Source organism: Calidris pugnax, unplaced genomic scaffold (assembly GCF_001431845.1).
Source record: "Calidris pugnax isolate Ruff unplaced genomic scaffold, ASM143184v1 scaffold51, whole genome shotgun sequence".
Classification (NCBI taxonomy): domain Eukaryota; kingdom Metazoa; phylum Chordata; class Aves; order Charadriiformes; family Scolopacidae; genus Calidris; species Calidris pugnax.
Window position 1 is genome coordinate 459,108 of NW_015090797.1, and position 24,902 is coordinate 484,009.

General features: G+C 41.2%; 1 protein-coding gene across 8 annotated transcripts in view; it reads right to left on the reverse strand.

The window, feature by feature from the left end:
* The window catches only part of ZNF521 (zinc finger protein 521), a 233,774-nt gene that overhangs the window by 15,869 nt on the left and 193,003 nt on the right, over positions 1–24,902 (reverse strand). For all 8 annotated transcript variants that reach the window (XM_014936979.1, XM_014936981.1, XM_014936980.1 and 5 more), the window contains 2 exons: positions 15,141–15,272; positions 12,323–12,438 (listed from right to left, as the gene is read on the reverse strand). In XM_014936979.1, the coding sequence (XP_014792465.1) occupies positions 12,323–12,438; positions 15,141–15,272 (248 nt within the window). The remainder of the gene's footprint in view (positions 1–12,322; positions 12,439–15,140; positions 15,273–24,902) is intronic.

Sequence of the window (24,902 nt, forward strand, 5' to 3'; positions counted from 1 at the left end):
GCGGCCGGGGCTCCTTTGAGGGCTGATTATAAAGCTGCCCTCCTGTTGCCTGCCTCCGAACAGAACGAAATGAGCAGCCTCTTGCTGAGCAGATTCTGCAAGAAGGAATTTCACCTGTCATGGAGTTTGTCAGAATTTCAGGATTTATCTTGGTGCAAAATTAATAAAATACCAACTAGGATTTCAGCCTGACTACTCAGCTGTGTCATCTCAAAGTGATCTTTCACCTAAGAAAACCTGGACACGGAGCTACTGAAGTCGTTCTTGCCCTACTTTTGCTCGGGAGCTTCGGCAGGATGCTATGACTGAATAATAAAACGATTAGAGGTGGATTTCCTGACAATTACACCCAACGTCAAGTGCTGGGTGGGTGCTACCGTCCTAATGCGTGACCTTCCACCCTACTTCTGTGGTTCCTAAATCTCCCTGGAATAAGCTCGGAATCTGAAATAGAAAAAGATCATTTCTGCAGTTTATAACCTAGCAGGTCCCTTATGGCAGCACATCTGTTAAGTTCATACACTGGTATTCCAGGTCTGGATTTGATTTATAAGTTTTAAAGGAATACAAAAACAGACTACATAAGATTACATTCAGTGAAACATTGCAAATTAATATTGCTGTGACAGTCAAGTACATGGTCTTTTAACCATATTCTGAGTCTAATATTGTGGTAAGGTGCCAGATTGATAAAGCGTCATCTCAAACCTCTGTGAACTGAGTTCAGTTCTTTCAAAGCTAGACAGTCTCACTGGTCTTCTGACAGTGCCTTACAGCAATAATAATAATAAAAAATCTTTGTACACTGCCTATTTAAGTAAGATTGTGCTAGCTTATAGCACTTGGTCACATGAATTTCTAGTCTCAGGTAGCATAGAAGCAATTAACTTGCAGCCTGCAAGAGAGCTTTTCAGATAAAAGAGGAGATCAACTTGTAGAAAATAAAATAATTGTCTGCTAAGCCAGCTGATGGGGAAATAAATATTATTCAATTTACAATGCCATCGGTTCAGATCTTGACATGGAGAAACAGAGATCCATTGTACCAAGAAACAGCAAAATTTGCCCAGATTGGGAACAAAGATGAATTTGTCATCAATAGCTCTTACCCTACATTGTGGCAACTTCTATACACTGCTCAAAGCCGTTTGTTGTTTGAAGTAACAAGTCTACCTTTCTGTCTATTTGCTTGTCACCATTTTCTAAGAAGACCTTAAAACAAATGGTAACATATACCTTTCCTACCTCCTCACCCTTTAAATGACAATTCAACATTAATACACATCATAAAGCCACCTTTACCAGGCAGTAGTAGTCTGACAGTTTTAACACCAAGAGATCTCACAGTAAAGAGAGAGAGAGAAAGCACGCAAGTGAATGCACAGATGGTGGGAGGGGACACAGGGTGCTCTCAGCAGGCTACAGTAGAGATGCATTAACTCCACAGAGGGATAAGGGCTTCCCACCAGTACAGTCATGAATTATAACTGAGCATGGGAGTGAGTTCTTAGTGCCTGTCTCACAGCAAATATACTGTTCCATTTTCCTGCACAATCACCTTTCACCTTTACAAAAGCAACACAAAGCAAAATGCACCACTAATATTTAACAATATCACAGGTTCTTTATGTAACGTAGCACACACAATCTACACACACAAAGTATGGGGAGAAAGCAGAGTATTCCCTGACACAGAGTATCCCCAGGCAGATTTACACACCCATGATCAGTGTCTAGCGATTCTGCTGCAAAATGAGACTATAACAATACAGATAAACAACTAGAGCTGCATGTAGAAATGTGTGTAACTCAGCAGTATTGGCTCACGAGAACTGAATCATCTCTTTCTTTTTCCTTGTTAACAGGGTGGAGGACACTCAGCTTCAGCTTTGAACACAAAGGAAGCTCAACTTAAAAAAAAATAATATCACAAGAGCCTGCAAAAATCCACTCTTTCCATCCAAAATTATATTTCAACCTCAGCTTGATCAAAGCATGGTGAACTTGACCCCAATAGCAGGTAGAAAAGCTAAACCTAAAAGCCGTTCCTCCTGGTTGGGGTTTTGTAATGAACAGCTCCAGTTGTGTAGCCATCTGCATCTGAGTCTTTTTGACTAATGTTTGGAAGGGAGCAATCTAATGATGCTCTTTTTTATCCCCCCTTCTCAAAAAAAAAAAAAAAAAAAAAAAAAAAAAGAGAGAGAGAGAAAAGAAAAAGAAAGAAATAAAAAGAAAAAAGAAGGAAATTCACCACTTTGGAGCCAAGATTGCTGTTTACTGGAGTTTCCTGGATGTGTCTCTTTATGAATCACTGACCACACCTTGTTTTCACAAACTATCTGCACCTCCTCCCTAGGGGAATTCATCCCCTCCCAACTTTCCTCCTACTCAATGAACCTATCAATGGAGAAAACTTGTTATTTTAGGCAGCTGAAAATTTGACCAATTTTAAAGGATTCATTTACCATGCCTTTCACTTTCGTTTAAATCCTCAGTGTTCCTGTTCTAAATGACAGCACCGCAAGCACTGCTTTTAAGCGCTATTCATCTTGCCTACCACATCTCAGCCTTTCACACAGAAGGCTGCTCTCTCTCCAACAATGGAGCCTTACTCCTTTATAGCTTGAGGGCAGAGACTGTTACTAGCTGTAGACTTGCTGCAAATATCACAATAAAGGATACGAATGTGAATTTCTCTTAAAATACAGGTTCAGCTCTGGAGGTACCTTGCTTTAGAAAACTCTGTCAAGAGCAAACAATATATCTTTCTCCAAAATGCACAGCAGCCACCCAGTTGAAACAGCTTTTCCAAATGATCTAGCATGTCAATGGAATCGGGACAGTTGTGAATTTCATACTTTTCTCCACTTCGGGTCACTAATCGATATTTTAGCTTCCTTTACATTTAATATTCTCAATCTCGGGTTGGCAGCATGTCTTGTGGAACATTAAGAAAACAAAGAACAAACATCCCCCCTCTCTCCCAATCCCTGGAGCTTGAGGAGATGCAGAGCTACTGAGCTAAGCTTTGTGATGGAAGAAGGTAGGCTTCAGACTGCAGATCTTAAGGGGTGGCAGGTTTGCTGCTACCAAGCCCCTCCATCTATGCTTTGGTACACCCAAACCATGGAGGGGTGAGGATGCCAGGGTATACGGGAGCCATGGCAACCTTCTACCAGTACTGTGGAGGGAAGAGGGGGTAGACCCTGAGGGGCCAACTTTCAGTGGTATCGTTGTGCCATCACTCATCAGGAAACCTCGGGACCAGTGGAGAGTGGAGCCAGTAATGAGGAGCTTATTCATGGGGATGGAGTGAGGGGGGGTAGCAGCAGGGTGGGGGGAAGGGAGGCAGATTTGCAGAACTGGCCATGAAGCTCCTCAGTACACCATAGCTGGATGCTTCATAAAGTCACACTGATGGCAGTCCCGGAGATGGCCATCTGTTGTCAGCTCAGGGCCAGATGAAAGATAATATAATGGCAGCTACTGGTAGATAACAGCAGGGCAGTTGTAGGAAGGAATGTGTCCTAGAATGAAGAAGTGGTGCTTCCTGTTTAACACAGAAAATCAGTCATCGATATCAACTACATTAGCAAGAAATTAATGGATGGACAATTAAGAGAACTGAACTGATCTACCAGGGAAATTATTCAAATGCAAACTGAGTGCTTATTTCTTCTGCTTACTCCAGGTGTATGAGCCAACTGATCTGACTAATGGCAAGGTGTACACTGAAACATTCAGGGCACAGATGATAAAACCTCATTTTCTGCAAAGGGCAGAATTCCATTTCTAATGATTATTTGTGGGTCAGGGAATACATTTACTGCTTTCCCTGCCCTCAATCTACAACAGGACTCCCTGATGTTCACAGAGGTTTCTACAAGGGCTGAGGGTAGAAATTGGCCTTTATGTAATAACTGAACTTCCCCTTTATTATTATCATGATTTATTTTTACAAGTGCCTTATCATTATTATCAGCATCACTCAGCAGAAAAACGTTTGCTTTCCCAAGCACTATTATTTCTATCTTGTTTCTTTCTTTGCCCCGTAATCTCCTTTCTACTCCTTGCCTTTCATTTCCTCCTTCTTCCGCATTTCTGTGCATTTTTCTTTCTGCAGCAACTGATTTGCTTTTTTACCCTGAAATCTCACACACCTCACTGTTCCATTTGCTAAAGCAATCAGAAATCACGATGTTAATGTTGACACGTAATGTCAGTGATATGCTACAGAGTCAACACTTACAAAGACAAAGGAACAGTGGAGCTTATCTTCTGATTGCCATGGTTTCATGTTGCTTTCAGACTGGAGACAACAAACTTCACTTAATATATTTACATGACACAGTTTTCACAGTCACAAGGATTACGAACTGTACTTTATTACCTGATTCTGCAGAATCTATTTAATGTTGACTGTATCAGGCAGTAAGGAGAACAGATCCAAAGTATGGGTTAAAATTTTTTTCTGCTACTGATTTTTTTTAAATAGATACCTATATTTTACAAAAAGAATCCAGCCATACAAGAGCACAAACAGGAAGGAGTAGGCAAAATAGAGACATATATTCAAGAACATACACGCTTGGGTACGACTCCATCCCCCGTGAAGGAGAAGGAATACACATTTTTGCTTATTTTTGTATGGGTACTTTGTGGGTGTAGCTCAGTACTTATTTTGGACAGTATATTTAGCTTCCAACCCTCTGCCATTTTAGTCTTCCTTAAATCTGAATTTCTTTTCAAGATTAAAATGGTTTATTCAAAGGCATCATTCATCACATTAACTGCTACACTATCCTTGTCAATTAATTCTTAATTTCATCAATAATATCACTCAAGTATCTGAAAAAACAACACCATAATTGTGATACAATTGCTCCAGAAACTTAAGGAATGTTCTATCAGGAAATATATAAGGGATTTTATGAACACACTGTTTCCTGCTTATTTAGAGGAAAAAGTGGGTACAGTTTCATAGGCTGACTGTTGCATGTAGAGTTACAAGTATATGGAGTACGTGGAGACAAGTAAGAACCATTAATACTAAACCCATCTTTGTCAAGAGCTATTTAGTGAAATGAAAATGGTCCCTGAAACTCTGACACTTCGGGCTTGGTGGGCTTTGCAATGTGCTATAAATATTCATGAACAAATGAAGTACCCACAGGGAGTGTTTACATTTGAATAGGCCAATCAAAGGATGGTGAACTCACAAGATCCAAACCTGGAAATTTCTTATTTAGAAAAGAATTACTGCATGAAAATCTAATATGGCCATAACACCCCTTAATCCCCAGGAGGGAAGGGGCACTGGAAGGGAATTCAAAGTAATTTTTTTGGTATTTAAACTTTGTTTGACATTGAAGCAAAAGACTTGTAGTGGAACCACTTTGAAGGTACGTCCTTAAAGAGCTAATACATGACTGCCTCCACCATGCTTCTCCTGATTGCCTTTTTGAGAAAATTTGCAAATAAAATAATTCTCCCTTCTAGGGAAAGAAGTCTCATATCTCAGGAACATAAGCTTGCATTTTTTAAAACTTGGAACACATGGAAGAAATAGTCAGTGCACACAGTGGTGCACACTGATATCCATACATAGATCTGGAACAGAAAGCGCAGTAAGGATTCAGGAAAAAAAAGCACTCAAACTAATAGTACTTGCAATGCACGAGCTCTATCTAGTCGCCTAAAACGTAAGCATTAATTACAATGTAGTATCTCTGGCACACATACTATTATCATCAACCTCACTCACGAGATGGAGAAGATGCATGTTTAAGCGGAGCAAGTTAGTACCAGACCTCACAACTGAATCCAGCTCTCCTGACTCCCAGGCATTTGCTCTGACAAAAGCAACCTGATTGCCTGCTAAGGACTAAGGCCAACATTACTGAACGTGGTGCCTGTATTTAAGCATCAAAAGTGTTTTGCTGAAACCTTAAACGAGGCTATGGCTGCTCAGCACCTATGCTTTTATCAAGGCTCCTATCTTCAGGCATTTATGACCTGATTTTCTGATGTACTCAGCACCAGCATCTTGCACTGGCCTTAACTGCAGCTGGAGGTGCTCAGCACCCTCTCAGAAATAGGCCATTGAGTTGGAAAATGTTGGCCTAAAGCTTTGATTGTTAATTGGATTTCAGGTAGGCTTCTTTTTAAGAAGAGCTGACAAAGTTATTCCCTGCTGGCTCCTGGCCTTTGGGGCCTAGAAAGCCAGCATCTATGTTCCACTCCTCACCCCAAGAGTTTGGGGACCTAGAAATGCCAGAACTAATCTCTGATTTCACTTAAAAAAATGTTTTGAGGCCTTTTCTTTGTGAAGAAAACATCCTTGAAAATCTAACTTCACCTGCAGGTTTGAAAGTTTTGTCCCTGTTTTTGTGTAAAGAGTATAAATTATTCATGGTCTCCCCTGCTGTCATGGAAGGCTCGCCGTTGGGACCTACATGATACACAGGCTCAACTACTGGGGGGGCCTTGGCAAAACAATCCTATGTGGAAGTAACGGGGCCACTGCTGCTATGGCTGATGTTATTCCCACACCAATCTCTCTCCCAGCTGGTCCCCGAAGGCTGCTGCCACAAGGAGACAACCCCAGCCCAGGTTAATTAGCAGTTTTCTCTAGTGGACCCCCAAATGAGAGAATATAGTGTTTGAATCCCAGATCTGCTACTGTCTCCACTAACGCTCTCAGTCAAATCTTTTAGTTCTTGAAATAGCCTAGAGCTTGCTTAGTTCTGCTCCGGCTCATGTCAAGGGCCATTTCAAAATGTTGAGGCCATTAAAGGCCATTTGAAAAAGCTGAGGTCTTTGGGAGCATTTTACAATGCAGAGATCTTTGGAAAGTTTAACCCTTAATGAAATGAGAAAGAAAGTGGAAGATTATTTTCAACAGTGCTAAGCTTGGAACATTAAAATGTTAAAACTGGACGTCCAAAGAGGGACACATATAAAGCTACACAAAACTTCTGGACGCTATTCTATGCTGCCTCTGTCCCGCTCTGCTCCAGCTGCTTGCACTGGGAGCTGAGAGTGTTCTCCTGTTGTTTTAAGCGACATGAGTAACATCTGCTATGAGTGCTTCATTCTTTCTTTCATCCTCTCCCTGGGGAAGGAACTGTGTATTTCATTTTGGAAGAGCACTGTTGTTGTGGGTTGGGGTTTTGGGGAAGGTTTAGAAATCTACACGCAGGTCCATGTTTATATGAGACAATATAAGATGCCTTTGGCAGTTCTAGCTGCACCCTACTCTTAAAAGCAGAAGTTGAGGACATGCACGGTAATGTTTAACTGCTGTGGAAGTCTGTTCCATGCTCCTCGGCCAGCCTGTGAAAAAGTTCTAGCTCCTGTGCAAACAAACTTCAGCTCTTTGATAAAACCATTCACAAAGTAGGGCTGTCAACTACCGTGTTGTTACCAAATGGGAAGAACTTCTCCGGTGACACCTGAGATGGGCTGGACCCAGTCCACCAAGAATATTAAGGATTGAGTCTTAGAGTAAAACTGGACAAACATGTAGGAAGGCAGCGCAGACAGCAAGAGAGCAGGTTGAATATGCCTCTGGTCTCCTTTGCTGCTGAGGAACAGTACTGCAGCTCTTTCTATCAGCTGGAATGTCCCACAGGCTGATGGCTTCATGCCCAAGTATTCTACACTGATGGAGTCCAGACGGGAAGCAGCAAGGGTGTGAATCACTGAGGCCAGGTCCCTTTTGAACAGGATGGGAAGCAACCGCTGATCCAATTATTTCTTGCCCTAGTTTTTATGTCTGTAAAGTGAGGACACTTAACTGCCCCAGAGGCGACTAATTATTAGTCACAAAATGTTAAGTAAATGCTGTAATTGACCAAAAAGAGATATAATTTTTGTACTGGGCAAAATGGTCCTGAGAGGTCATGTAATCTTGGCTAGTATTATATTCAGAACTAACTATCGTCACTGATAAAACACTGATAAAACCTGTACAATTACTCAGCAATTCTATTGGACATTGATACCTCTCTGACCCAGCAACATCTAAAACAAAATCTGAAAGGAATCCATTCACTGTGGGTAACAGCCCACAAGAATGTCTCATTCCTCCCCACAACCAGCATGATATGTTGTGTTGACTATGGAAGTAACACTAGGACTAGAAATAGGAAAGGAATGGCTACGCCTCATCAGGGACAAGGGAAGCACAAACACCCTTTCAAACACTGAGGGCTAAGTCCAAAGTCTAAGGCAAAAGAAACAGGCACTGGAAATAACATGAGGACAAGAAAGGGCAGTTTTAATAGGCACAAATTACTTTATCATAATTTAATGAAATTTCAATATTAAATTAAATTAGCAATAAGTTTCTTTACTTCCTCATTAATTAAAAGTTCAATATTATGGACAATGGATGGAGAAGACCACCCTGTACAGAGAACCGAATGGTCATATTCAGATGTTCAGTTAGAAGAGTTTCAACTTTTGGGAGACTCAGGCACCCTATAAATACACCTACTAAGCTTCCTTACCTGATACCTAGATGGGATATATTTCTGATTTTAAAGACTGTTACAAGCCTAGTTCTGAAAAGCCCTTATTGTATTAAGCATGTCTTATTCAAAGCTTTCCATTCTAAAGAATAAACATTTTTAGGAACATACTTTTTCAGCTCCATTTCAGAAGTGCAAATACGTGACATGGACTTTTCAACACCTAAGTATGAAAATTCACAACTCGAAACCCTCTTAAAATGTACACTGGTAACTGCTACAGAAGGATTCCATTTGCTTCCTTTCTATTCAATAGCTATGGAGCACATAGCCACTTAAAAGAACGGCCAAAGGTGTGAGAAGGGCAAGCTATGGATATGATCTTAAAACAAAGAGCAAATTCCTGTAAAATCTCATTATTTCAACTTAAATATTGAGTAATGCACTGCAAGTTTGATTTTCAGGACTGGTCATTTACTCTGTTCTCACCAGAATGTGGTCCTAAGGGATTGTCTTGCATTCCTAACCGGGGTCTGGAGTGAAGTCATGGAAACCTCTAAAGAGGGTCCTACTTGTTTTTTGTATTGAGAAGGTTGGTAATGAGGGGATGGTAACTTCCCCAAAGTAAGGTGAATATAGTATGTGGAGATTCTTATGTTCCTATGGGTTGACTTCCTGCAACAGGAGTCAGAAAATGCTAAGCTAAGAATCACACTGGGCCAAACACCAAGTTAAGCATCGTTATAATGCATTTATTTTCCGTATCCCTGAATTCATTCCCTTTAATTATCAACTGCACCATACACGTGGCTAAGGCTTCTATGCTACTGCGTTCTGCTCTGCTCTACCTTGTTGATGTTCTTACTCTGCCCTACAGCCATGGAGTGCTGTCTGTGTCTTCTAATCTGAGATGATTAGCATCTCTCATGCATGGTAGATGCACTTTAGATGCATGTTTAAATTAAAACCAAGGAACCATTCCTGATAGAGGGAATAAATAGACTGTTAGGCTGCAAGCCCCAACACAAACCACCGTAATTTGAAAGGATAGAGAAACGTAACCTGGAGGCTAGTTGCCAAAGATGCCACTGCTTCAGCTGGTAGATAGCCTGAACAAAGCAATGCCTCCTAGAATAGGTTTTAAATGAGAACGGTATTGAGCTCAATGTATTTTCAGCAAAAGCAGACTCCAAAGGTCTGTACTTACTGCTCTGCCTAAGTGCTTTGCTGCCCTTTCACCAGCCTGGGTAGATAACTGGAGGTAAGAGCAGCAATCCAGCGATCCCAACAAATAAATGCAAATGGCATGATGGTACTGCATTCTTTTAAACATAATGCATTCTCCACTGGGGTGGGGCTACCAGGTTAATTAAAATAATAAACATAATGAATTAAGTGAATAATAAAATGAATACCTTTTCCTTTTTGCAAGTGTAGATAAGCCAGACAGAGGCTGTCTCTAAGGGTATTGGCATGTGGTCTGTTAAGAGACTTCAGCATGGAACAACCAGCTCACTGATTGAGCATACTTTATCTCTCTGTAGCGACATCCTTTTGTGCCCTTCACTGGAAAACCAGGTGCCTCAGTTATGTTCAGGTTTTAATGAACTAGGCTTAGATGGAGATAGCAAAATCTTGCCCTCAGTCTTGGGCTGAAGGTTGCTGAAAGCAGCTGCTTGGGACTCCATGTATTTTGAAACAATAGTGTTTTATGGGAGACAGAGTAATAAGGAGGTGACTATACATGTCACAACTACACCCAGATCTCTATATACCTTGCATCTTCAGAATCCAGTTACCTATTCTGCCTTTTAAAAATCCGATTTGAATTCTGCTGTTAAAACTAATTTCCGTCCTTTTGTTCCCACTTCTTTCTTTTCATGATTGCATTTTGCCCTGCTCCTTCTCTCTTCCTGAGTTTAGGTTTTTTTCTCCTTTTGGCCTTTCTTCCCTAACAATTTTTCTTTTCTCTTTCTCTCTTCATGTCTCTACTTCTCCCTACTTCATTATTTTGATTAATCAGTGATGAACAACGGAATTTGTGAAAATATTTAAACAATTTTTCCTAAAAAGCAGTTTCACCTTATTGGAAACATTCTGCAAAAAAAAACCCCAACAAGTATTTTGGCAAAAAAAATCAAAGAAAATGATTCCACAAAAATCATGCTGTAAAAGAAACACATGCAACAAAATTAGTTTCTGACATTTCCTCATTCCACTCAGTATCTCTTTTATTTTTCCCACAAGTCCAATAACCTTCTACACGATCCAGACCATTTTCTGACTTCAAAACCCAATCTTGTCTCTTTCTGTCCATCACTATGTATGAGTGTCTTTTTCCCTAAATCTCCAACTTTTTATTTTCTTTTCCTTGTCCTTCTCTTCTACTTTGAGTCAGAGATTGCATGCAATACCTGGTATGGACAGTAAATGAAACAGATTTGGATCCATTAAAAACAGGAGGGAGATACAGCACAGGCACCTTGGAATGCTATAGGTACACTACTGCAAGTACTACAGGACTTCCCATGACCAAGAGGTTCACCGAGAAAGAGGTAGGGAAAGCTATCAGAAAGGCTTTATTCCCTATTGTTTTCATGCAGAAAGAAATCAGGAAAGAGAAAATGCAGTAGAATCAATATAAATTCCAATTCCTCCCACACAATGAATTAGTACATGGTTCAAATGCTCTGATTTCTTTTTTCTCCAAAGAAATATTTCGTATCATCATGCCAAACATTAATATCAGGTTTTCATCATGTAAAGCTTTCAGTAAGTGAAATACTAAATGGGCATACGTGGGCACTAATGGGCACATGCCTCACTAGCCTTTTGGCTCTGCTGATGAGAAGAAATCCAGCTCTGGTCCAAAGCAAAATTACTGAGGTCCACTGAGGTGTGGACACCTCAGTAAAAGGACTTAGATATGCTATAAAAAACTACTGAAAAACTCTTAAGTGCTGAAAAATCTCTTCATTCCGAACAAAAATCACATGGTTGGAAGTGTAGGAAAGGCCTTACTGTACAAATACTTGCCCTTGTTCCATCCCTATAGACCATTAGGGACTCTGACTTTTTTTCCTTTGTCAACCTATCTCAATACTTCAACATAAACTAAAATAATTTAGAAACAATCTTCTTCTGCTGTCTCAAAGTGTAATACCACATTAAGACACCACCACTTCTCACCGCAAGACAGGCAGTGCAGAATGTTAATATATAGTAAATATTCCCTTCATCCAAAATTGTTTTCAGATCTTATTCAACATCTATTTCTTCCTCTCTGTCCTTTTCTTTACCATTACTAAACAGTATCATTACAAGTCTCACAACATCACACAAGAAGACGTTGTACCATTCATTTGACCATACTATTTTTTTTTTCCCCACCAAGTTAGTATTTATGGGCAATGGCCAGCAGGTAAACAAAGATAAATTCTGTCTACTTCTGCCCTCCCCCCGTCCTTGCACTCCTACTTCAGTGCTTAGCTTTTCACATTTAGAGACAAAAGAACACACTTATTTTCCACTTCACTGCTTGAGTAAATGTTTTATGGATATCAAACAGAAAAAGAGAATGCCCGTTTCTCTGTCCTCAAGAATATCTTGATCTACAGCAACCTACAGAGCAAGAACCCAGAGGTGGCTCCTGAAATTCAGGTCTGTACCAGGTGGCTTTCTGCCATCGCCTTTTTGAAGTAATATGGGTGGAATCACCTGCAATTTCTCTTGTCCTTCCCTCATTCACATCCTGATGATGAGCAAGTATCAGAGGAGGTCATGGCAAGTAAAGCTTTGAACTCAGCTATCAAACACATCATAATCCCCAGGTCATACAAGTGTGGTACCTGCAGCTCTGTTTGGAAGAAGAACTTCTGTGGACACTGTGTGCAGTCATAGATCTTGTCCTCTTGTCCGTGGGCTGAGAAAATATGCTGCTGCAACTTGTTTGCTTGGACAAACACTGGAATATTAGACAAACAACAAGATTTTCATTGTTTCATATTACAAGTGAGGAGTTTTTTTATAAACAAATTCCCATTAATGCTCAGCAATTCTAAGAGGTAAAATTAGGCTGGCGCACTCTGATTTCGCATTAGACTTTTGGTCTAATGGGTACCAACGAGCACTATTTATCTACAAATTCTGATCCTTCTTCTAAAATGAATGAATTGAAACAGATGCCTGGTTTAAAAAAAAAAAATGAAAACAAACTAAAAAAAAAAAGACCTTAACAGGACAACCAATGAAGAGTTCAAACTTGAAGAATTTAAAAATGCCATTTTCTCTTCAGAATTATTTCTTCATGCTTACCATGCTCTGATTGAACACACACAAAACTTATTTCCTAGCAACCAACAGGTTTGAAAAGCACAGATGCCAAAGTCCTGTTTATTCGGTATGCCTAAAGTTAAAGCTAACAAACAGCTCTGTATTTAAATGTGTTAATGCTAAAAATTATATCCCACAGCTACACTGGGGCAATGTCTATAAATGTGAAACAGAACTGCAGGTAAATTCTCTTTGGATACTTTAAGATCAACTCTGCCTACACAGTGAATGCAAGGGTTTCAATAATATAAACATGTTCAATTTTAATGACTACAAAACAAGGCCCTAAGACTGTGTAACAGTTTACCTAGGAGACATACTATTAATAATTAAATTGTATATGCCAGAGGCAGTGTTTGGGTTGGCAGCACTGACTTCTGATGGATGCCTGGTGCACTGTGACCTAAAAAAGTTTGCATCTACAATATTAATCTGTATAGGCAGGGAAAGGATTTATTAAAGATGCTGGCATTTGACTTTGACTCCACTCCTAATCATTAAAATTATTCTAATTGCAAGGCAACAAAAAACATCAGAATATTGTTCTTCTGAGTCATACATTTTAATCACATTTCTCATTACCCTGAAAAAAAAAGATCAGATTCCATTTTCCACATAAAACTTATATTGGTGATTTTTACTTCTTGTTAATATTCTAGCAAGACATGCTGAAATAATTTAATGGCATATTGCTAATAAACCACCATTGTTTATGATTAATGCTTGGTGTCTATTTACCCCATCAGCAAAAAGGAAAAAACTGTTTCACACAGATTGGAATCGACTTATCTCCATACTCTTTAAGACATTTTACAAGGCTACTGGCTCAAACATTAAAGGATTAATTTTATCAGGGATCTTGCTCACAAGGAGAACCGTCAGTGGGTACTCCTTACATATGCAAGTTTTTATATTGTGTTTACAACTCCCCCAAACTTGGAAATTGAAGACCCATGGCATTACACTAAAAAAAAGATCACGTCATAATTTAATTTGTACAAAAAGACAAGGGAAAAAAACCTAGCACAATCAGTAATAAAACTAAAAAACCCCAAAACTCAACATGCCTAACAGGAAGAATTATTGAACACAGACATCTAACAAGCAAACTATTTATGGGAGTACTATCCATAGCTTGACGTTACTATGACAAGCTGTGCAGTGAAGATGAACTATGTATTTTTTTAATTTTATAACCCACAGAAATGTGTGAAACCTGAACACAGTGAGGTAATAATCATCACCAGCCACTGTATCCGAGAGATGAAAAATTCAACTTTAATTTTCCTCTGTAGCGCGCACTTAGGTTTTATTGGGAGGGGAGCTGCCAAACAAAGAGAAGTAAAATGAAGGTATTAAAGGGTCTATTTGCCTATCAATGAAAATCCTTCACTCCCATTAATGGAGAACAGAAACCTTGAATGGCTTCCAGAATTAGCATGCCATTGATGCGAGAATACCCAAAGTGTGTTTTGTCATGTTTGTGATTATCTTTGATTTTCATCTTGTAAAGCAAAATTGGGCATGTAAGCTACATATTAACGCTTATGTTTTAGGTTATCATTTTATGAAATGTTCTATTAAGAAGTCCTTAAAAAAACTCACAACAACTCTGTAGGCATCCTTTTAATGTGTTTTCATTTCCAACAACAGCATTTTTCTGTTCCTCATTATGGCCCAAACACTGCAGTGCTTAGCCCTACTGGGTCAAGTTATTTTCTCACTTGGGTTTTACTACTGAATAACACCACTGACTTGGGGAGGTTTATTCCACACTTGGACCTGTGTCAGGGGAGAGCAGAACTTAACTTGTGGCAAGACAGCATGGTTTGCTTTCTGAAGCACATTACAAGGGTGTTTCTTTTCACCACACGCCAACAAACACATGCAAGCAGGCTTTCTTACCCTATCAGAGGAGAATGCTGCTGCACAGGCTATGCCTAGCAGCCCTTGCCCGTGGGGCCAAGTTATATCGTTTTAGATTAAACATCTGTAGCTTTATAGCACAAATTTATGGGCAGTTTTAACCTCGGCAAGTTTGGAATGTGAAGGTGATGAATGTGATAGCGTGGAAGGTAACAGACTATCACGTCTGTAATTATAAGAAACTCAAACTTCCAACAGAAAAGCTTGAAATGTAGTTCTTACAGATGGATGCCTGACCTTCCAAGGAGCTCAGCTTTCTAAACGATTTCTAATCAATACTACTAATGAGCACAAATGTAATGTTCCCTCCTAAAACTGAACTCAAGCCAGCACATGACACAGTTTTAAGTGGAGTTCTGCAAGCGTAAGCTAAGGGCATGACTGGGACAAGCAGTGACGGCCTCCTACCTGTAAAGCACACCGGACACTTGAAGGTGCCCCCCATGCCTTCAAAGCTGTGCTCTATCAGGTGGCACTGAAGTTTGGCAGGAGAGTCGAATGTCTGATTGCAGAGTTTGCATTCATGGTTCAGTCCTTCATCTGTGGGAGAAATCAAAGGAAAAGTGAAATTCACCACAGTCCTCACCAAAGAGCGAGCCCAACGTGATCTATGAACTGAAAGATACTTTTTGTTTTGCTGAGCTTGGGAAACTGGATGCCTCTCAGCACCTACGGCTGCTGAAGTCTTCTCTTACCTGAAAGGTTTCAGAATGTACAAAGCTTAACCAGGCATTAAAAGCATAGATTTCCCACATACAATTAGCACCAAACAGGAATGTAGAGCAGTAGGACATGATGAGTAGGACTCAAAACATCATCTCTTAGCATCTCTTAGCAGAGACCCGACCACGACCGAGTACACTTGCAAAACGGTGCATGAGGAATTTCGCACTGATCACACATCATCCCGTCCACCACAGGCAAGAACTGCGAGCACACACATTTTTGGCACTCTGGTTGATGTGGAATTTCTCGTAACCAGCCTGAGAAGGGGGGGGAGGAGTTTATACCCCCACATTTCTCCTGCTCCACGTTTCCAGTCCCAGGGGCATACGCGAAACCTTTGGCAAGCTGTAGGATTTCCCAGCTCCCTTTCTGACAATCCTAGAATTTTTTTCCCCCCTTTATTTGCATTTCTCCTCTTTTAACAGCTCAGAAAAAGTCCCCCTGCGCTTCCTGACACAGCTTTCCCGTCAAGGACCTGTGGCTTTAAAACCTTTCCCACTCCCCGCCGCTTGTTCCTCGGCTTCCTCCCATTGTCCTCCGAAGGCCGGCTGGTGCCTGGCACCAGGTTCCCTTCCTGAGGGTGCTGCAGGATTCATCCACTCCGCCATGAGGGCAGTCAACGGCTGTCCTACTTAGAAACAGTTGCTAGGTAAGAAGTGGCTTCCAGCCCTGCTGCAGAGGCCTCAATTCCCACAGCGCCGCTTAGAAAAGGTCCTTCTGTATGTCACCGGTGTGCTACACGAGTAGCATTGATCTCGCAGGTAAATACTGTATCTGATTATTAAAAAATCAAGGGGGAATAAAAACGCTCGGCGACTGGCACGGCTCCCCACCAAGCGACTGGCACGACGGCTCCCTGCCATTTACCCAGGAGAAAAGGAACGATTTTGGGAGAGCGCCCTGCCCGCCCTCAACACCTAAATGCCAGGCTGCCCACCTCCTGCCGAGCAGAGCCAGCCATTAGTGACCGTGATGGGGGATGCTCGTGATGAGGGATGCTCGCCCTTGGCAGTTGCTTTGGGCCATGAAAGCAGAGCTGTTTTGTAGGGCACACACCAACAACAACCATCCTGCCCACCAGGGCAAAGCCCAACACCACATGGTGCTGGGGTAGCTGCATGGGGGCCGCACACTCTCTCAAAACCATCCTTAGTAACTTAATCAGAATTGGAAAAAAACCATATTTTTAGTGGCAGCCCTCAGCTTTCGCTTCTCATTAGTCTCAAAGCTACATTTTGCCTTCGCGTAAGTCACGACATCTTTAGTAAAGGGTGGGAATTCCTGGGCTTCAGACAGCAGAAGCTGGTCCAGGCAGTGGTGGCCGTGCTGCAGGTGGGACTGCTGAAAACCACCATCATGTGGTTCTCTACAAGGTGTCAGAATGCTTTCTAATGAGAAGGTAAGGGGCAGAGGAAAACCAACAAAGCCAGAAGATTTCCACAAAACGAGGATTGGGTGGTGGGGTGTCTCCTTTGGAGTAAACAGGTAAAAACACACTGTCTACAACAATTTGTGCCCTGACAACAGGCTGTACCTGGGGAGTTCTGTCTCCACTGAACACCTAGCTCTCATCATTTTCATATATATGGCGACTCAATTGCCTTTCATGGTAAAAATGTTTTTTTCAGAAACCAACTGCGAGAGGAATGTAGGACCCCATTTTGGCTCTGTAAAATGGACACATTGGCACATGGCCATTTTTTTAACCTTCCTTTCTGTCACAGTGCCACAGAGCAGCGCCACGGGTGCAGACAAATATGGCCGATCTTTGGCCATGTGCTCACACAGCAAACTGCAGACTTCTCTGTCCTCTCCCCTGTCCTTCATTAAAGCAATGTTCAATGCTCCAGCCTGGTTCTACATGCTGAAGAGCTACCAGAGGGAGGGAGATGGCAGGCCTGCTCTGGGACTCAGCCGAAAAAGGCCAGTGGTCTTGTTGATCCTGTGCCCATGGACTACTGCCACCAAGGGAGCAGATCAGAGGCTGCTGAGGTACGTGTCCCATCCAGCCAGGCACTGCTGGCTGAACATATTCTGTTCAGTAGACTCCCAGGGGCAGACTAGGGGTAGATGACACCTTCTCATTAGGTAGGTGACATCTTTTGTAACTCTTCATAGAGAAATTAGCAGACATTTATCAAATATATGCCAACTACTTCCTCAGCAGGGAAAATTTTAGTGGATTCTCAAGAGCTGCCTGGGATTTGGGGTTTTCCACCATCACTGACAAACCCTTCCAGTGTGCTCTGCTTTTGCTACTGCTGAGAGAAGACAAGTATGGCCCCTGAAAGGATCATCAAGGGGAGTATGAGGGAAAAGAATCTGGCACACACCACTCCGTACATCTAAGAGACATGGCCACATCCCGCAAGGCTCTCCCAACAAGTAGCAACCCACAGCTGTGGGCAAAGCTGCAGAACAGCATACTGAAAAGAGAAGGATGACTCAACAAACCATATATAAATGCTTCTTCTTCCCTGAACTTGCAAATCAATTACAAGGAATGTACAGACTGCCACAGGTGATCAAAAAATTTCTCCTACATCCAGATCCTTGCCATGGTCATTACCAAACAGATAGTTCTGAAGACAGTGCAAGTCTCCACAAAGGGTAATTGCGGGCTAGAAAGCCCGTAGGGTGAAGTTTCTTCATCAAACTGTTTGTGCTGATACACACAGTCAAAGCAATTAGGACAAAGGGAGCTCCATCTCAGGATCTTCCACATGTCAAGGTGAGGATAATCGATGCCGATTCTCAAATCACAGAGTTACTGTTGGCAAAGTGTAAATGAACCACGCTAATCATTCTTGAGCATGGGAACACTGAACAGGGAGTTCTTCAAACATTCTAAGGGAGAAAGACTTCCTAAAAAGAAATATTTTTATATGGATCTACTGAAGACAGAGAAGGCTTTTTTCTCTTTCCATTACCTTAGCTAATGAGGAAGAAGTAGGAAGAAAGGCACGCACTCCTGATGCTGAAACAAAACTAATTTTAGTTACACAGTATTTGTACTTGTTCAAGAAGAACTGAACCCCATTACATGTGACCCTATTGTATTTCCCATATCACTCAGATCTGAGGTGATCTCCTGGTCATAAACATCAAAACCACTTTGATTACTGTATGTTGCAAATCCGATTTTCCTAAAGGCTTATAAACAGGGTTTGAAAAATCCCCTCACCCACTCGCCTGGGGCAGATAGGAAACTTCCCCAGGCAAGAGACATCAATTTGTGCAGAATCTAAGCTTTCTCTTAAAAATAAAATGTTTTTTGACTCCTAGTTGTAAAGACCACATTTAAAATATGACTACATTTGTATAACTAATAGAATAATTTTTTTCCTAAGTCCCACTGTTCAGGGAGTTATCAACCCCTCCCCTCACACGTTTTTTCACCCATTTTGTGCACATCACCTGCTCTGCGCTACATCCTCAGAACAAAGGGCAAGGTTCCAGTCCTTGAATTCAAGAACGTGAGACCAGCATGATTCAAATTTTAGGGAGACAGATAAGGTTACAGTATTGGCAGAAGAGCCAGAAGTGCTGGGGTCTGTTCCAAACTCCGACACTAACTTACTCTTATCACCTTGGGCATGACAGCATAGCCTGTGTTTCTCAGACTACCCGTCTCTAAAGAAGAGGTGTTAATTTTTAATTTCTACTTTAATAGGCTGACCTAATTAGTATCCCTTAAGACTTTTAATGCAACTGGGACAGTGGAGCTGGAGAAGAGTCCAGGACTATCTACCATAGACAGAAGACCCAGAATCACTGCCATCTGCCTTTGAAAAGGTTTAAGATAACTTGTCTGGGCACACCACTGCCTGCTTGCTTGGGTCACACAGCACTGCAGAAGGATGAGGGAATAGGGCTTTGTCCCTACTCTGCTCTCCACAGAGAATTTAAAAGCACGGCCAGCATTTTATCTCCCACTGGCATGGAAGAGCCAGGGTGTGGCAGCTCTCGCAAAGGTGCCAGAAGTGGAAAGAGGACACCAAAGGCTCTGTTTACACGCTGGCCCCTGTCTAGCTCTTCATGCTTAGCAAACAATTTGATAGGGTGCTATGGAAGTGCAAAGTATGATATCATTAATAAATACAGGGCGGGCGAAATGTCACATTTTCAGTTTCCCTTTGGGATAAATCTGAAATGGAATGGAGCGTCAGATACAGTCCAAGAGGCTCTCCTTCCCTGCAGAACAAAGCTACTGCTCTTTGCTCTTACTCAGGGAAAAGAAGAAAAAAAAAAAAGAAAAAAAGTGCTGAACAGCTTTAAAAAATTCAATCAAAATAATCTGCTCTTTGGAAAGGTGGCGGCTGACAGTAATTGGAAAATACTGTCTGACTCATTTATTAAAGTGAGATTCAGAGTCAATTGATTTAATAACCATTAGAATATTCTATTAAGGATATAATAGGTTGGCACAGCCCTATTTTTTATTAAGAGTTATAGGTAAGAAATAAGCAATGCTATGGAATTTTAGACAACTGCTGTATGGATTAGACTAAAAATATGGCTTGCAAAATAGGTGTAAAAGCAGCAACTATCAGGGGGAGGAATGGGAAAGTACATTACAGTGCAAATGAGTTAGCTGAACGATGAAAAAGAAATGAACCTTTAATATAAAGCCTGCACTTTTCCAAATCTAACAGAAAACCATGCACTGCATTCCCTGATGTGGTACATCGTAAAACAAGTCAGCACGTCCTTCACATTATGGATCCAGCAACTCCATAAGGAAGGCAAGAACAAAGTCCCCACTGTACAGCACAGAACTGCTGCTTACTGTTGCCCTTACACGGGTAGGATATGAGTCTGGACATGGTTAAGACCTCGCAACATGGATGAGGATGGTTTACCCACTGCTGGCAGACAAATGAGTTTGATGCATGGAGAATTTCTGCATAAGTAAATTACTTTCCATTTGTAATCTTTGTTCAGATAGTGGTAAAATGTAAACACGAATCAATTCTAAATAAATGCATTTAATATTCATATAAATGTTTAATATTTACACGAATATTAAATGTTTCAGTGAGGGTAGGTAGATTTTAATTGAGGTGCAGCTCACTACCTCAACAACTACCTTGATAACGAGCTATGAAACCAAACAAAATGGGTCTTCGTGCTGAGCATATGCTCACATTTGGGGATCCTTTGTCTTTGCACTGGCTACCCTCCCTGCGGAGTTACTGAGTGACTTGTTTGGCCAGCGAGATCCCCCCACCCGCACCCCCACTTGAGGTGCTGCTTTGGATGACCTGGCCCAATTTGTGTTATCAGCTCAACGCGCAACTTGTTCATTTCGCGGAAGGCCCTGACATTTCAATATACACTTTAAACAAGTGAAACCCTTTAAGCAGCCTCTAGACTGCGCGTCCCATGTTTATGCTTCTTGCTCTTCAATAAAAACAAAACTAGAGCAGCTACAAGCAAATGTTCACTGGCTGACTTACATGCAGCTGTTAAGTCGGTAACCACTGGGGGCCCTCTTATATTGTCTGATCAACACTACAGCCATTACTGAGTACCAATTTGTAACAGTTTATAAGTAACTCTTTCTCTTATTCACCCTCGAGATTGTCCAGAAGGGTCCTTCTGCCTTTTACTCTGAATAAATCTACAGGCAAAGGTCCAAAGATGATGATGTCCTCCTGGTAAATCATCACGAGGCTGGGTCCATGCTAAAAGCATCTGCTAAGAAGTAGTGTAAACTCTGCCCTCGTATACAACACAGGAAAGAAATGGCCTGCAGTCCCTGTATTTTTTTCAAGTCTAAAGCATGCACAGCTCCCACATTCAATGTGTTTTCTTTATAATTTTTTTTTTTTTACCAAGCAAACCATGCCCCTAAACCAATTTCTCCTTCTTCACATCGTTTCCACTCTTCCCCGAGTTAATTTTGTAGCGCACATTTATAAGCCAGAGATGTGAGGAGTAAGGAAGGAACGCCATGGATGACAGCTAACCCCTCGGCTACAACATCTCACGCTGAAAACCGGGGAAGGACAAAACACACCGCACAACACTGTAATTTGCAGAGTATACAGCCATCTGTGCTTCCTAGTTTGTAGCGCCGTGTTTGCCTGCATCTTTTTATCCTACCGGCCGTACACCCACACACTTGTCAGCCCCTCAGTGCCACTAGAGACAATCTCATTCCTGCTCCACATTCCGTCTCAGGGCCCACTACGGCGAGGAAGTGCGTGACAAGTCTCCTCACCCACTAAGGAGCACATAACACCTCTTCCAAGCCTCAAAGCTGAAACCAAAGTGCCTGAAGTCTCCAGCACCATGTTCATAATTTCTCCCCGATCCTCTGGTTCTTCTGTCATTTTCAATTTCTCAAACACCATTATACCACCACCCCCCCTGAAAAACACTATCCACCATGGTGTTAATTTTGGAAGCTGACATGAAAATCATGGGAATATAATGATAAAGAAGGAAGCATAGTAAAGGCAAAGCATACAACTGGAATTTGCAGAAGGAAAAAGAATACAGCTGGAATTTACAGCTGTGAGAAGAACCTGTCACAGAAAAAAAGTGGCTTTTTAAAGTCCCAACTATCAGTTCAATCCTGTTGGGACAGGATGGAGGACTGGATGGAAAGACAGAAGTACATCCGTGTTTCTCCTGCAGTGTCTAGGGCAGTTCATCCCAGGTTTGGAATTGGCGGGGTTATCCTACATTTCCCTGTTGTGCCACACACTGCTGCTTGCACAGGCGGGCCTGCATGGTGCTCTGTGTTTACACTTAATACCACTTTTAACAGAAATCATGTTAGCTAGAGACTGGGAGATCTGACACATCAGGCAACAACCTGAGCAGTGTCTCTCCCCTTCTTTTTTCCAGTTCAAAATGATTTTTGGGCAAGGTTCTGCCCATGCCTGAGGAAGGAGGTGGACAAGATGCAAGGAACCATCCTAAACTCTCGAGTCACCAACAACTGTAGCCTCCCAAGGGGAAAGTTGAGAGCAGGCTATGACTGTCTTGAAGGACACTGGCCAACGCTAGAAGGAAGAGGACAGAACATGCACGGTGCTGCTGAGGCCAGGCCACACCAGCTCTCAGCAGCACCAGGATAGGAAGCCTTATTCAACATGCAGGGAATAAATCCTACCGCCTTCTGCCGCACGTTGCTCAAGCTACAGCAAAGGGTGCTGATTGATGGAGTGACAAAGAGCTGGGATCCACCTCCTCAATTAAAGCAAAAGTTCATCTCTCCAGGGCCAGATTTTGAAATTAGATCTGCTTAAGGGAAAGCCAGTCTACTGCATCTTTCATTCCACTGTATTTTTGTCTGAAGCAAGGGATGCATTTCACTTCACCAACTGTTCACTTTTTTGCTTGGTTGCACTCACTTTGGCTGCTTGTAAGTGAACTCTTCTTACCACATGTGCCTTGTATGTTCTATTAAAGCCATGAATTGTCTGGCTTCGGTGAGGCTGGATGAAAATAAAAGAAGGGCAACTGGCAGGGTCTATTTCTTAATAACTGTCATGTTTTCAGCTCAAGTAAGAACGATTTAAATGTAGCAAATGCACTCGCTATCAAAGAACAGCATCTTCTGGGCAACTGGCTAACAGGAGAGAGTTGAGGAATCCGGGAACAGAGCTATTCACTACCTGATGGGACATGCGCAATTTGCTACTCCTTTTCTGTAACTGCACCAGGATAAGGTATTAAAATTTCTTCAAAAAAAGTCTGTGTTGCATCACATAGCTGTACACATTACAAGGTTATACTCCATCATTGCAATAAAATCCCATGTGATAGAGCTTCTTTTGGAAACAGTTTTACCATGGGATATAAAAAGAAATTTAAACTGGTAGGAATAAGCTGAGTGGTATGAGTTATTTGTAGACAGATGATCCAGCTCAACGTTTACCTTTTCAAAAAGCACTTAGTGCTCACTGATTAAAAACTGGGAGACTGATCCCTCAAACGTTGGCATAACTAGCTCAGGGGAGCAGGCCTGCTGTCTTACTAGACTCTTGTCTAGACTTTTTGTGGGACTAAATTCTGCCAAACTCTGTGAGAGCAAGCCCTTTATCCTTATACTGCACAGTGAAACACAGATGATTATCTGCATATTATAGATAAAGCAACCAAATTCCAGAGCTGCTAAATGTCTGTTTTTCTATCCCAACAGGAGAATGAAAATACTCTTACTAAATTCAAGTGGATGAAAAATCAGGCCCTGCTTAATCTGTCCATCTTTATGAACACAGTGTCACCATTAAGGTCAGAACTGAGTTTTATTTTGTTCTCTTCTGTAAAAGAAGAAGTTTTATTTTGTTCTCTTTCTTTCAGAGAAGAAAGTTTTTTTGGACCAAACCTTTAGTAAAGTAAAATTACAATTTGAAGGGCTCAGAGACTGCTTAAGAAAATCAGTTATTAACAATTTATTCAAATTTCAGGGGGAAAAAACTAATGAAAATTTCAGAATTGTATTCAGAAGAATGAAGAACAGTAAAATATAAGTAAAAACTTTTGGCTTTTTTTGCACTGTTCACTTAATGTCAATATTTTTGTTCACTGTGTAGGTTACAGTTTGGTTTTATTGTTCTTGTTTACTGGTTGGACAACCAGCTTTCTGTTAATTGATGTCAAATACCTATTAGTAATGCCCACCCCTCTGGGACTACAGGACCTGGAAGAAGCACAGGTAAATCTACGCTTAAGTACTGTCCAAAGAAAACACAAATTGTGAAATTAGGAGAGAATATTTCATGTTGCATAAAAGAAATGCAACCTGTTCTAAATTTAGGGATACTGGGAAAACATCTTGCATGGAGACAATCAAAGTATCAATATTCTACACCACAGTGGACTAGCAGTGGAAATTATGTTTTGCACACAAGTCTCATCAGGTGTTTCTTTTGTTTGGAGTATACAGAAACGGTCAGAGTTGCCGTCCTTCTTTTGGCGTGAAGCCATTAGATGTCTGGAAGGTAAAGTCTCTAAATGCTGAAATGTTGTTTATCCAACCTACAAAGAATTGCCTGCTTGAAAAGAAAAGAAAAGAAAAGAAAAGAAAAGAAAAGAAAAGAAAAGAAAAGAAAAGAAAAGAAAAGAAAAGAAAAGAAAAGAAAAGAAAAGAAAAGAAAGGCAAGGCAAGAAAAGAAAAGAAAAGAAAAAGAAAAGAAAAAAGACAAGACAGCTAAGACAGTAACACAGCTTTCCTGTGTTACTGGATATTTGAATTGATAGTGTGATGAAATAACAATGCTCCTTATATTTCCTAATACACCAGATACTTTTGACAATTTTTTCCAAATCTGAATGCCATTTTATGAGTCAAAGATTATTTGGCATCTTCTTACATAGGTGAGGGACACTGAAATGGGTGGCAATTGTGGCAATACTGATCTGGCTCTTAAACTCATTTAGGGGTGTATCAACTTCCTGCCTTCTTTCCTCTTAACCTCCATCTTG